We start from the raw sequence: 15,131 nt of genomic DNA, 5'->3' as shown, positions 1-15,131 counted from the left end.
ACTCATGACAAACTAGGGTTACTCGAATTATTTTCATACTGCCATAGATAAACGACTTTAAGATGACATTTGACTGTCCTCGTTGTTTTGACAAGAGGAAAAAAAGATATAGAAAATAACTAAACACAATGTTTGATTAATACAACCCGAACGAATTCGTTCACAAACATCGGTGTTCGTCTTCACTAGAAGGTATACATTCTCAGTTTTAGAGGAAATAAAGTCACATACGCTCTGTTAAAATATTGGCCTGAAGGTTGGAAATTTCAGGAGGATTATGGACTTTTAAAAATACTGAGTGGTTCAGAGAGCACTAGAAATTGAAATTTGCAAATGTGTCAGTCTTTGCTTTAAGATTAACACTCAATTAGGCTGCAGCCAGTCATGCACAAAAACCATATATGAAATTGGGATTCTCGAGCGATAGAGCATGGTATTTTGAACTGTCATTAACTGAAAAGACATGAACCGCAGGATTTATCTGCTGGAACAGTATCTGCATTAATCTTTTTTGTTTCGAAAATCCATGATGCATCCTGGACGCATTTATTTCCTAAATGGGAACCGGTTATTGAAGTCCACTTCAACCGTTCTGCGTTCAATAAGGCTTTGCTCACCAAAGCTTTCCTAAATGTATCATCGGCAGTTTCGTTTACTACTTGACTCAAAGACTCAGTTTGTGGAATCTACCTGGAGAAATAGAATTCAGCCATTAAATATACCCAATGCATATATGTGTGTGTGTTCCTTGTTATTCACATAAATTACATTAATTTCAGCAAACACCCCAATTAAGAAAAATGAAACCCGCAATAAATCATTCTTTATCTCGTTTCAGGTAGAAGGTCATTTTCAACCTCAAGGCCGGAGAACCAGCTTCAAACCAGAAAAAAAGCAGCTAAAATGTTGATGACGATTGTTGCTCTTTTTGCTCTTTGCTACTTGCCCGTGCATGTGCTTAATATTCTACGGTAAGAAAGTTAAACTATTTAATGATATATACACATGCCTGCTTAAAAATAGTATGTTGAAACTATAACGTTTTGACTCTTAATGTGATCATGATACAATACGTTTCCCAGCTCTATGATTCTCAAATATTTATGTTGTTTGAAGTGATATAATAGCAATGTATTACCTATGCATCTTGCTTCATATAGAATATATGTATTGTCTTCTTGAGACAGAAGTATTGATTATTATCTAATCATCGTACCAAAGAGCTATGATCCTGTTCACCCCATCCCACCTAAGCCGGCCTTTAAATAATAATTATTTATCTCCCTATACTACTAGAGTTATTGTATTCACATTTTTACTAATTCAGTATTTATTGCAAATGAGCACTAATTATTGTTTTAATACATTTGCTCAGTTCGGTTAACATTTTTGAAAGAAAGTTGTAATCGTTTTCTTACATAGATTTCTGTTTGAACTGTGCCATCAGTTCTCCTGTAAAAACATTGCCCCCCCCCCCAGGTCTTCTGTAAGAACTTTGCCACCGGTTCTCCCGTAATAACCTTGTCAACAGTTCTTCTGTATGAACCTTGCCATCAGTTCTACTGTAAGAACCTTGTCATCAGTTCTTCTGCAAGAACATTGCCATCCGTTCTACTGTACGAACCTTGCCATCAGTTCTGTAAAAATCTTGTCCTCATTTATTCTGTAAGAGCCTTACCATCCTGTAGGGCTAATGCATACCTTCATCTGATAAATCACTTGTTGACTCATGTTCAGGTGGCTTTCTGATATAAACAGGTAGTTAGAAGAAGTCGTTTGGACAAAAATCAATTTCAGGATGGGTTTTTGGAAGACTTTTCTACAATGTAACTAAAGTGCGTGAATATGTAACATTTCTATTCATTTGGATGTTGATGTCATTTTTCGTTTCTTCTTGAGAATAAAGTCTGTGATTTGCTTTAGTATCTGAACTATTATCGGACAGATGCTAAAAATTAACGGTTTATTTCGGTACAATAATTTTGTTTAATAAACGTTCTCCTATTTGACCACATGTTTAATTTACACATAACCCTGACGTATTAATGAAACGTAAATTCTATTGCAATGTGAGTTTCCGTTTTATACGATAAATTTTGAAAATCTTTAAATCTACCAGCAAATTATAACAACTGTAGAGACTATACCTCAAATATCTATAGTCGAGTTCTCTTGGCTGATCTTGATGGGTTGGTCCATAACGAGTTGGCACCTAATGGGGTTGTCCCTAATGGGCTGGTCTCTATTGAGATAATACCCATTATCTTCGGACAAATTTAAGCTACATACCTTCTTGACATTTCGTGTTGCTCAGGGTTTCTTTCTTCTAAATTTAAGTACTATTACTTCATCATGGTCTATGAACTGAATGATACAATTGTAATCCAAGATCCAATTTATCACACATGCTTCATAAAAAATGTCCGACTAGGAGGCAATGCTGATTACGATATAGATTACCGTATCTGACTAGGATCTCAATCTTTAAAATGAAACATTGAATTTTTCAAGAATGCCTTCCACCAACGTTGACATTGTATAGTTTCCTTCTGAGGTTTACTTAAACCCAGTACCAGGAAACGTGTTTGTCGATATAAAAAGTGGATACAGGCCACAAACGTAGTGAACCGATTCCAGCATTTTTCATTCATAAAACGGGATTCATGCTCGTAGTTAATTACATCTAAACGTTAGCATCATGATAATCCTTTGATTCAATGATTTTTACTGATGCTTTGCTTGTTCATAATAAAATTGCGATTTGTAAAATTATTTATTCATGAATACACTACACGAATAAAACTTGTTTATTGTTGACTCTTCTTTTCTCATATTTTTCAGATATTGTGGCGTGTTGCACCTTATGAATCCAATTAGTATAGTAACATTCGCCTTAACTTCTAGAGGTCTTTGCTACTTCAATAGTGCGGTCAACCCTGTGATCTACAACTTTATGAGTGGTAAGAGATCTCTTATATGTTAAAAGTGAATAAAAAATAGCTGAATATCTGATAATTTGTATATCTTAAATACAGTGCGCTGAAGCAAATCTACACACAATGACATTTAGCCGACTCGAATTCGTCGGAAATTTTATATGGAATCTCAACCAAGCGTTATAGAGATGAGTCTTTGTTGTGTACTTCGATCTTTTGTTTGAAAAGTTTTTGGATCTTGTTTTCTCTGAGACGAAAGAACAAATTTTCCATTTAAAAGTCTGAAATATCCAAAATTATAACGATATCTACCAGAAGAAGGCAAATTTATGTGATTTATCTGGCGCCATGGAAATCGATATTTAGAGGAATTAAATTCCTTTTGACAAGAATTAGATATATTTAAGCATTCGTCAAAATTTTCATCATGGGTCCAATTTATAATTGTGTTTCTTTTCTTCTTGTTTTTTTTTTTTTTGGGAGGGGGGGACTTTTTGTCGATTTATACGTGATAGGCGGTAACATATTTATTTTCTGATTTTGAAGAAAATCTAAGCAAATATTCATTCACTTGAAAAATACCACTTTTCGCGCACTTTCGAGGATATTATTCTAGTATAGGAGGATGAAGCATTCAGAGACTTTCAACGTGCCAGTGTGTGCAACATAGGACATTAAGTCAAGCGTCAAAAATGAGAGTAGGAAATCATACAAAATTGGTAGTGCAGGTTTGTAAATGCCTCAAAATTAATGAAGTTTTGCGCCATATGGCACTTAGTGTCAGTCCAAATGGGGTTCAAGAATGCAGAAAATGCATCAGACATCTTAATCGTACCGAATTTCGAGTATCTGTATCTGATTCCAGTTTTAACAATAACAAGTAAGCGCAACGTCCGTCAAATAAAACTCAATTACTGTCAAAGTTGTCTATAACAATCAAGCAGAGGACGTAGCAAATTGCATTTTACTGATAATTGCCTTTAAAATTGAAGAAAGTGTCCAAAGCTTCCTAATGGTTTTCCAATACATGTCATCATGTACCTTTATCTTAGACTATTCGTCATGAACGTATACATCCATGATGATTGATCTAAATAAATATTATGTAAATGTCTTCTGTTGTAGCTGGACACGTAGTTTTGATATAAAGGACACATGCACAAATTTGTAGTGTTCTCCTGATGATTAAGTCAGTGTCCTTTGCATACAGGTGTCCATTCTCAAATAGTATTAATGAAGGCAGGCTTGAACATGGCACTCACATATAATATGAGAAAAGTAAATGTAATTGCTTTAATTTGGCAATAAATACCCCACATATTGGTATCTTTCTTTGCTCGATCCATTCTTTTTACAATATCAACGCTTGCCGGTTAGAGGTTCGTGCGGTTGACTGTAAATCAAACGTATATATAAATAACTTGTTATGATTGTGTTCATAGAAAGTGCCTTTAAATGGTTTAGGAGTACATGGAAACATACTGAGGGTGTATTAATTGTTGGTAACGACTGTGTTTGCTGATCCAATTTTAAATAACTGGCAACGACATATCGATATATGGCGATACGAATCTGCAATAACAATACTGGTTTAGCATATCACGATATTTTGCGCACATTTATGGATTTTGAAACGGAATATCAAAACATCGACGCAGACCGAATGTATTTGTATTAATTTGCCGATGACATGTATGGATTTTTTTAAAATACAAATATTTGAAATTCTTGAACTCATATATATTTTAGGCAAACAGTATTCATGAATAATTTAAATAAATTTGTTTGAGATAGACAAATGCGATTTTATGGTGAAAATTGTAAATATAGGGGAGATATGGGGGTAATGGGGTGATAACATTTTGGGATATACGGTTTGCAGTCATATGGGACTTTGACATTACCTCAAGTATTGTGCTGGTGTGGACATGTGTGAATTTAGCTCAACTGAAATTTGTTTGCAGGTATGGTGTGTATGGAAATTTAACGTTTAGGCAAATTATGTCTATATGGATTCTGTGGGAATTTAACATTATTAAAAAGGTTTTGCTGGTATGGAGTATAGAAGATTATAGTAGTATTGCTAAATTTGTACCATAATTGAATATATTGGAATTTAACATTACGGCAAAATTTGTGTCTATATGGTGTATCCAGTGGGTTAGCTGAAAACGTTAGGTACTGGCAAGGGCCTAGGATACAATGATCAATCGCATACCACCTTAATGTAGCCATTGTACGCGTTATCTTGAAAGCCCATCAATCTGCCCTATCTTTAGTATACGATGCTGCTAACAGTAATTCTCTTTTGATCAAATCCTCCTCAGAAATCCTAGGAATAATCTAATAATACGTCTTATTTCTTCAGAATCATTTACAAACTGCAGAAAGCGTGTGCTTACCTACCCAAACAGGATAAGTACATTACATGACTGACACTCGTCAATTTATACTTACAGTTAGTATGGGAATTCAATAATGGTTTGTTGATATGGACATCAATGGGAGCTAACATTACTGAACAGTTACAGTCATAATTAGAATTTAACATTACGGATGAAACTGTTGCCCTAATGGAAATATATTAAGTCTGGGAAACTGTGGAGATTTTGGGATGTTTATCATATCGTTTTAACACTAGTTGTTGGTTTAATGCCCTTTTTAAGCACATGATAGGCTATACTTAGCGGCCAGTATATTTTCTGGAGGAAAAACGAGGGAAAATCCCGAGATAAACCACAGACCAATGGAAAGCACTTGTCAAGCTTTCGCGCATATCCAGGTTGACCTAGATCGAGACTTGAAGCCAGGCTGACAGGTGAGATGTCAGTGATCTATAAAGTTGAGTGCCTTAGACCACTCCGGCCATCGGGGCAGAGTACAATAAATCAACTCCTAAACCTGTATTAATAATGCTTGACTGTTTGGTCGCAAACCTGAAAGGTAAATTGTGCAATAAAACGCAAACATTCTTGTCTGTATACAGCGGTGTAATTTTATACACTTACCGGTAGCAGCAGAGGTGGGTGGGCTTACCCTACGGCCTCGTTTTGATATTTATTTTCGTAAAATCACCGCTTATACTCGTATTTGTCCATTAACAGTTATATAGACTGCTAAGGAACTCGATACATTTATTCCGTCAGCCCGCACCCCCCCCCCCCGCTGCTATGGGTAACTAAATTCCCTAACGTGAAGTTAAATCAAAATGCTGTGTACAGCGAGCAAGCTAAAAAGGCGGTGGTCCCTGGTATTGCATAACATGGCATACATTTCCCACGTTCATTGGCTGCTGATCGTTGAGAACTAGTTAGTTTTAAGAGCAGTCACCCCGAGCGTTTGTTTGCCATTGTTTTGAAATGTCAAGCAAGGGGCGACAACTCCTCCGGCTGTTGTTGTGATTGTTGTGGTGAGTGAGTGGAGGTTAAAAATATTTGTGTTGCTGTCTCAACCAAAATTTGTATAGAGACCAATGCGACACCTCACTCTGGGGTTAAGTAACTTTATCGTAACAAATCGATGTGGGGTCGCTTGAGCGTCTGAGAGAAAGTTTTAAATTTGTTTATATCCATGCAAACAGAACACCAAGTCTGATGAATATTTTGTAGCGTGTGGGTATCAGCCACATTAAATACCGCCAGAAAATTGCAGTTATCTCTGATTTAGGTATCTGAGTATATCTCTGAATAACATATTCAATACCGGTGTTTTTATGTCTGCCTCGAGAAAATATCCGAGCTGGCTTTGTTTGTTTGTCTAATATAACGTCGTCGTACACTACGAGATTGTTGATATCCTCGTCAAGATCATCGACCGATTGAGTGTCATCGTTACCAGTAATAAAGTCAATAATATCACCCCCGGTTGATTTATCACATGCAATCTCCTTCGCATTATCATTAAAATCCATCACCACACTGTAGCTTCGTTGATCATCTACGGATGGTGCCACAAAATATAATGTATTCCAATTAAACCATCGCATTATCGTGTTCAGTAATAATTGAGTTTTGCCAGACCCAGATGGCCCTATAATAGAATAGAGTTTGGAAATGTTGGATTGTGCTTGACGGTTCTATTTCTCGAGTGAACGAGAAGTCAATGACATCCATATTAGTGGAAATATAAAAATATGAATTTATGTTGTGTTCGGTGCAAGGGATTTACTGGTACAAGTGAATTAGCAACAATAATGACGAGGAATGAAAAGCGTGTACTTACAGGGAAGTGTGTGAAATGTGACACCTAAAAATACAAGTTTATTTCGTTTGGTGATACGTTAGGCAGTGATATCGCTGCATCACTTGGAAACTTACCAGGGACTCCGTGGATTAAGTATCCTGTCTAAAAACATCTTCCTGGGTATACTTATTTATTACCGCGAACCTGACTTGATATCGGACTCGATCAGCGAAATCAACCCAAACCAGGAGAGTCTTCAGTTAATGCGATTCATCAATCGTGTCATATGCATGTCACGTATAAAAGTAGAGATTTACAGCAACGACATATTACAGACGTGAAGTTTATACATACGCTAAAGTCGGTAAAAATACAAATCTGCGAGTTCACTAGTTAATTGCCTGGTAAGATCTGCGATGAAAGGCAAACTAGTATTAGGCGTTGGATAATTATTCGGCCGATGATTATTATAACATTGGAGTCCATTTATTACAACCCAAAGGGATATTGTAGGGATAGGGCTGATATTAGTAAAATTGCTGGCTCTGCAAGGTTCACACGAGCTGCAGATTGGTTAGGACGACAGGCCATCCGGCTAACTCATATACCAACCCCTAAACAAATTCAATATTGGCATTTTGATGTCAGTACCTCCCCAATGAAGTACACCAGGCCGATATTTTTACTATTAGACCTGGCCCTCGTCAATCGCGCACATACAAATATGCATTAACTGTTGTTGACTTTGCGAGTAGATACAAATGAAGCAGAACCGTTATCTGCTAAAACAGCCACCGAAGTTGCCTCTGCATTTGAACAAATTTATCGACGAGTGCCCTTGAAATAGAGATAATACAGGCTGATCCTTCCAAGTAATTTCTTGGTGCAGTAACGTCGATGATTAAACAACATACCGTCACATTTAGACGAGTGACCACTGCTTCAGATCGTGATATGGCAATCGTTGAATGCTTTAATAGAAAACTTGCTGAGCGCTTATTTTGATATCAATACGATCGATAAATTTCCTCAAACAAAAGATCTCGTGAATGGGTTACAAAACTACCAAGTGTGATAGGCGCATTAATTAATTAAATTACACGTGGACTTTCTATGAAACCCTTCCATGCAATCACAAAATAACGCATGCCAGTACAACACGTCTCTTTCTCAAAACAACCAGTACTAGGTAATGTGACTGTCAGATAGTTACATGAGCCTGCGGAGCTTCAAGGAAGGTTAAAAAAAACAGCGACTGACCCAGTAACCGCACATACAATTTCCAGCATGGTAAGATCCAAGGGTAGACCTGCAATCTACAGACATGATACACTGCTCCTCAACATGGATTTGCCTGTGAACAATTACAAGTAATTCTTGAAGATACTCAATTACCAACACCATCACGAACGTGAAGTTTCACTTGCAGCCCTTCCCCAGGGAGCTAGCTTCCCGACGTCGATTACAATCCAGACAAGTCACAATCACATCTGCACAAGTATGGCCACGACTATTAATAATTCCATCCACGGTAAATTGTCTTGGATTATTGTTCGAATACTTTTGTCATAACATTACTGCGTTACAGCTCGCACAGTGATTATCTTTTGTTGTCTTAGCGTCATGGTTGTCGACACATCAAGATCAAACTCGCGCTTATTTAGTTTATCATATTTTTGATTTCCATCTAATTGTTTCTTTATTATTATATCATCGCCATTGCCCTGAGTTAAATCCTTGTCCACAATTTTGCAGTTATCCTGAATAAATTCTGGGGTAACCCTTTGTAGTTAAACACTTTTGTAACTCTTGATACGGTTAATTGAACTAAATTGAACTAAATTTGATCATTCGATAATTTCATTTATAATCCAAATCGTTGTATCGGAAATAGGTAAACCCTCCAGAACGATACTTCAGCCGCGAATGTTTTCTCAACCATCGACGACAACAATCTCGTTCAGTACTTTTTGTTTCTCATTTTGTTTGCGTGTATCTGCTGGGCGATAACACAATGGGACAGGTAGACCTGGATATTTCTCTCGATCAAGCAGAAATATTCGCTTCTTGAGTGAATCACAAACACTTTCCGTGATGCAACTATCAGGTCACTAGGATGCCATATCTTACCAAAATCATCATTTGTTGTTCCTCAAATTACTGTACGCATTGCATTATCGAGCACTGGACGCTATCCGGCTGAAGTCATATTAATGTTATAAATTATTTCAACGACTCGTCGATTTCCCCGTGGTCCTCGAGCATTTCCTAATAATAAACGGCACATTATTTTAACCATCAGCGTGGAGATTCAGAGACAAAAGGTGGGGGTGGGTCATAATCTTCGCATAAAATAACGGCTGCAGATTTCGTCAACTGCAATTGAAGAAACGTTTTTAACACTTCCACATATACAATGTATATAGCATATCAGATAATAATCTTAGGGATATATTTTCGCCCATCCATTCTGGGGTCCATGCGTCTCCCTTCCATCGAAAGAAACAGTGATAAGTATGTGACTTAACCCCTCGTTGTTACGTTTCTCTAGCGAGCCGATGAGTCGGAGCGAGCACAACCATATCATTGGTCAGGAACAAATTTATTGTGCGTGTCGTTTTACCGGAACATTCTGGCCATTATGATAAACAGTTTTATCCCTAACAAAAGGATCATATACAGATGGTACTGAAGACTGTTGTGACAGTTGTGTGTTCCTGTAATATTCAGGTACCGGCTTATAATCTGAAGATTCAGAATAATCAAGTATCGTCTCATTCTTGACTCTCCAAATGCCCCATGCAGCATCGTATGGTCTTATATCACATTTATCTAACAATCCAATATTTGTTTTATCGATATAAAATGAATCTGTGGCGACTCTGACCGCTGTATCAGGAAATCAGTTTATCATTGATATCAGAGCTATGGAAACATATGTTAATATGGAAGATCTTAAATGAGTATATTGCCGTGAAATCCCATAATAATAACACACAGTATTACCCTGCTTAGTTCCATTGTTCAAGAATACACTCTGTGTGCTCAAGAGTGTGTTTGATCGTTGTGTCTTTGAATATATAATCAAGCTTAGCCTCGTCGATAATTAATGGTGAACGGCTTCCTCGACGATGCGATGAGGCTCCTTTTGTAAATTTACCAATGATTTGTCTGCCCAAATCCTTTGCAAGTGACTTGCAGTTGTCGTCGAAATCTGGCATCCGACTTTGTGTTTGTGGCCGATTAGAAATTATTACCTCACTCACTGTCAGTGATAACACTATCGCCGCATCAAGTTTATATCGTAATAATAATACTGGAACCCATCCACGTCCATTTTTGCATAGTCGTTGTTGGGATTTATCGCCTGATTAGGTTTATTAAAGTGTCGGCCAAACCAAGCGACAGTAACAGCATGAATCCCCATAGCAAATTCAAATGACTCAACCAACAAATGCAATCATGTTAAGTCAAAGTTGGGTCCATGTATCGATACCCTATTCATCTCATCGAGAGGATGCCCAAATCTTTAAAAATACTGTACCCATCCCAAGAAAACTTCCAGGGTAACATTCAACCATATAACTTTGTTGCAACCATATTTGGCATTCCACAACCATCTATGCCCATACTTGACAATTTCTTTCGACGTTTGTCCCCATGATTTTTTCTTCTGGACAAAATGAGCAACCATATACAGAACAGTAAACAAATTACTCATTTAACGTTCTATCCCTTTGTTGTCGTGGGTATATTTTCGTGCAACTTGTAAAAGGAGATTCAGCATGATAAAGATCACCGCACGGTCGCACAAACTGATCAGATCGTTGTTGCTCGTCATCACTCTGAAACTACAACACAGACACTGGATAGGTTTTACTGATCTCACGAATATATTCACAAATATCCCATACAGTTTTAACACCAGTGCTGCAAGCCTTGATGGAGACAATGGAGCATATCTATCTCGTTCATCTCGTGGACATATTGTTATACTTGATGTCCAATCGTGAGCCTTATGGTCAATTTGTGTAATCGGAGCCCCATTTTTAAAGTACTTAGCACTGTACAAAACAACACTGGTTGTTGTTTAAACCGTTATGGGAAATATTATGGGCTTTCCTAACATGGCAATATAGCTCAATGTGGCCCCGCTTGATCGCACTTTAGCTTCCCATTGATTTATTTTATCAAGTCAGTACGCTGTCAGACCCTTTCCTCGTAATGTGTTCTTAAAGTGTTATGTGATTCCCTGGGCGACACATTTTTGAATGCCACTCCCCCACTTCGCATTGGTACAAGCGCGTCAACATCAGTCCCATTTAACAGATAATTAGCATATAAACTGCAGTCGTCGGATATGCTTTCCGGTAATAAAAGAATTGTTAACCCCAGCTAACATTCCTGGTCTAGAATTTATATCTAACAGAGCGATGCCACGGGTGCTTGTACCCAGGGCGCTAGCGCCCCCGTGCTTTCATGATTCACGATCAGTGTCACGTTTATCACGGATAATCAAAGTTACATCGACTACGGTAACGATCAATTTTATTCCGAAAAAAATATATTTATCCGTCCTGTAAAAAATTTAGACAAGTAATATTTACTATACTAATGGAGCAAGGAAACATCAACGACAAAATCGGAACACAAACGTTTTGAGAATATCTTCGCATCAGCAATTATGAAACTTTGCACGAGGGTATGATTCGAAATTGTCGAACAAATAACCAGTCGGTGTTATTAGTAAAAATGACTATATCATGGTCAGCGTTTGGGGAACAAAAACTTGTGTCCCCCACAAGTTTATTTATTAATGTTATAATGGACTGATCAGAGGAGGTCTTGTTTTGAATCATATTAATTTGAATCCAAGAAATAATTGTCTGCGAAATCTTCAGTCTATTACACAAAATGAGAACTGTAAGCCAGGTTACAGGAGTGGGGTGAGGTATTCACGGCGTGTAGTGTCTGTAAATCAACAAGCAAACAAACAAATAACTCTTCAGTCGTAATGTGAAGCTGCTAAATATGTTTATATTGACCCAGCTTCAGTGCGACGTGAGGCAGAGGGGATAATGCATTCAACATTGTCAAAGAAATATAATCAGCTAATAATATTTCAATATTTCGTAGCGCACAGCAACAACATCAACAACAATCGAGTGGCAATGAATTAGATACTAGCACAGACAAAAAACTCGTGTTGTCTCTTTTTATGTACAATGACAATGTGATTGAAACAAATATGTATTATTAGTTTAATGAATTACTAATATATAAATACGATTTTTTCTGAGATCGAGCGATTAAATAATAATCCGTCTTTCACTGATGGAAGCGGTGAGAATGGTATTATATAACTTAATGGGTAAATTGACCCCATAACTATCACTTAAGAGTTTGAAACAATCCACGAACAAAAATCCAAGGAAAAGTATATGCTCCCCGGGAATATCGCCTTATCAAATTAATTCAACACGCGATGAGGTTATCTCTTGCACCTGTGGATAATTCACAAGTCCCTTTATTCCCACCACTGGCTACCGCGATTGAAACATCAGGTTAGCTTTTTCTGACGAATATGAAGTAAAAGAAACCATTAATTTTAAATTAAGGCAGTTAAATAAATATATTCTTTTAAGCAAAAACAATAGTGTAAACAACACAATCTCTAGCTTGCTTTGCTTGGGAATGTTTTGACACCTGATAAGATTGAAATGTTGCGTGCAGTAGACGTAGTAATATCGAGGGAAAGTTGTGACACCTGAAAAGATTGCAATGTCGCGTGTGTTGAATTGCGTTTTTCATTCATTAACTTACGGCCACTGGAATGTTCTGGGACCTACCGAGCGGCGGCTAAACACGTTTTTGAATGCAATTGTAGTAATCGTACTTGTCAACGCTGGCTGGCTACAGGTGTGTGCAAAAATATATTTTTTACCTCCTTTTTTGTTCTTTGGCCAAGGAGGACCAACGCTGTCGAATGTCATCTTTGAGTATTCGAGCGCGTACTGCGCTAAGAGCTTTGGTAATTGTTTCTGCATGTTCTTGTGTTCGATCAAGATGTCATCAATGATTGGTCGTCCGGCTATACAGATTTTATAAGCTTTGTCGACGTCGTCCCATATGCTATATGTTATGAACCCACACACACCCTTGGATTGTTTGCAGCACTGCCTGTGACCCTAACCCTGGCAATTACAGTCATTTGTTTCCCACGCGAGAAGTTTTCGATATTTCCGTGGGGTTATAAATACTTGCAATTCGATTATTAACTCGTCATGGTTTAGTGCTTGTAGACGTGGTGGTGATGGAGTGGTCCACTTCTGGCCATCCAAGCACTTGACGTATCGATGATTGAAAGATATACACGGTATATTCGGGTGTGGATATTTAACTTTGGCTGGTGTACCGTTGTCGCAATTTTAGATTCCTTTCCATGAATTGATTTAATTCAGATTTTAATTTCATCATTAAATTGTTCAATTTGATAACTGTATGCATGGATTTTGACGGTTTGCCATTCGGGGGGTTCCATCCGATTAAGTTGTATACGCAAATAATAGTGAATTATTGGCTGGTAATCCACCAAACGATTTGGATCTAATATTGGGCTCGTAATCCATACAATTATTTTGATCTAATATTGGGCCAACTATCATACACTTGCAACTATGGGAGTGCTATTTCAACAGACCTTCCTTTCGGTGCTCGAATTGGTGTAGGAACACTAATATCAAATTCCGGTTTCATCGAGCCGCCGATGTCACGAAATTGTGTATGAGTTATATCAATATGTATCTGTTGTCAAAAATGTGCTCGGGTTTCATTGCCGCGTATAGCGTCACCCGAGGGTGGTATATTTTTTCGGCTCTAGTTATTTCGAGATCCTGAGCGAAACCCGGACCCCTGCACGTGCAAATTGCCGGCAGCGGGAAACCTTAGTACCTAGCAGCGCATATCTGTCACAACTAGTGTACATAAATGAGCAAATTCTCTATAACTAAATTACATTACGCAGAGTCTTGTCAGGAAGCTTACCCCTTTACGGAAGCAAATCTCCAGCTGTAGAGGTAATGAAATTTTCTTTATTACTATTCGTTTATATGACAGAATTGTTTTCATACTTTAGATGTTTTATAACCTTAATTAATGTTTCAAAAAGACTTGTATCTGAAAACATATTCATTGAATGCAGTAGCTAACGAGCAGGAGACATATATTTATTCTAAATTCTACAGAGTCAGCACCTAGGTTATACAACACCATATTAGAAATACTATAGTCGGGTTCGAGTTAGCTATTTGTTTTAACTGAACAGACAAATTGATATTTAATTATACGCTGCATGCATTAATGCATGCATTAAACGATTAATGGAATGGGTAACGAATTCATGTGCGTGCATGCGCAACATGTATCACTGCAGAAGTACTTAACCGTGTCATATGTACTACATGGTTTAGTTGTTATAATTTTAGCTGCTTTATACCTGCCTTATACATGCCGCCATGCCTTATATATGCTGCCGTGCTTTAAAGTGGTTTGATGTGAAGTCACAGAACTGTGGTTTCGTGTGACGTATACGCTGTGTTATGGTGACGTTGGATCGGAAGAGTATACTGGTTTTCTCGGTGATTGATGTGAAGGCTCTCGAGGGATCCTTCAACAGACTGAGAGGAGCGGACCGTGCGAGGGTGCTTCTCTGGCCATTGACTAGAGCGCGTGGAACCGGAACATCTTGGACGTCAAATGGGCGCCACGATAGTTATATATAGTGTTCCATGTTGTTTCCACTATTGCATTTCATAATTTCATTTATTCCTATTGCTATACCGTTATGTGTACGATTTATAGCTTCATAATTTCATTCATTCCTATTGCTATATCGTTATGTGAACGATCGATAGGTTCGTAATTTACACTGCTTTTCAGTATCGTTTTATGAAGGATACATTCACAGTTACATTCTTTTCTAAATCGTTATTTGAACGATACATTCAAGACTTT

The 15,131-nt window shown here is 37.6% G+C and overlaps 1 protein-coding gene across 1 annotated transcript in view; it reads left to right on the top strand.

Moving 5' to 3' along the window:
• The window catches only part of LOC149806948 (orexin receptor type 2-like), a 155,839-nt gene that overhangs the window by 125,078 nt on the left and 15,630 nt on the right, over positions 1-15,131 (top strand). Inside the window, exons 4-5 of the mRNA XM_089940471.1 lie at positions 839-971; positions 2,842-2,960. Of these exons, the coding sequence (XP_089796597.1) occupies positions 839-971; positions 2,842-2,960 (252 nt within the window). The remainder of the gene's footprint in view (positions 1-838; positions 972-2,841; positions 2,961-15,131) is intronic.

This window comes from Sinohyriopsis cumingii, chromosome 1, assembly GCF_028554795.1.
Source record: "Sinohyriopsis cumingii isolate HCF-2022 chromosome 1, ASM2855479v2, whole genome shotgun sequence".
Lineage (NCBI taxonomy): Eukaryota > Metazoa > Mollusca > Bivalvia > Unionida > Unionidae > Sinohyriopsis > Sinohyriopsis cumingii.
Note: the sequence above shows the minus strand (reverse complement) of the source record. Positions and strands in the feature narration are given on the sequence as shown.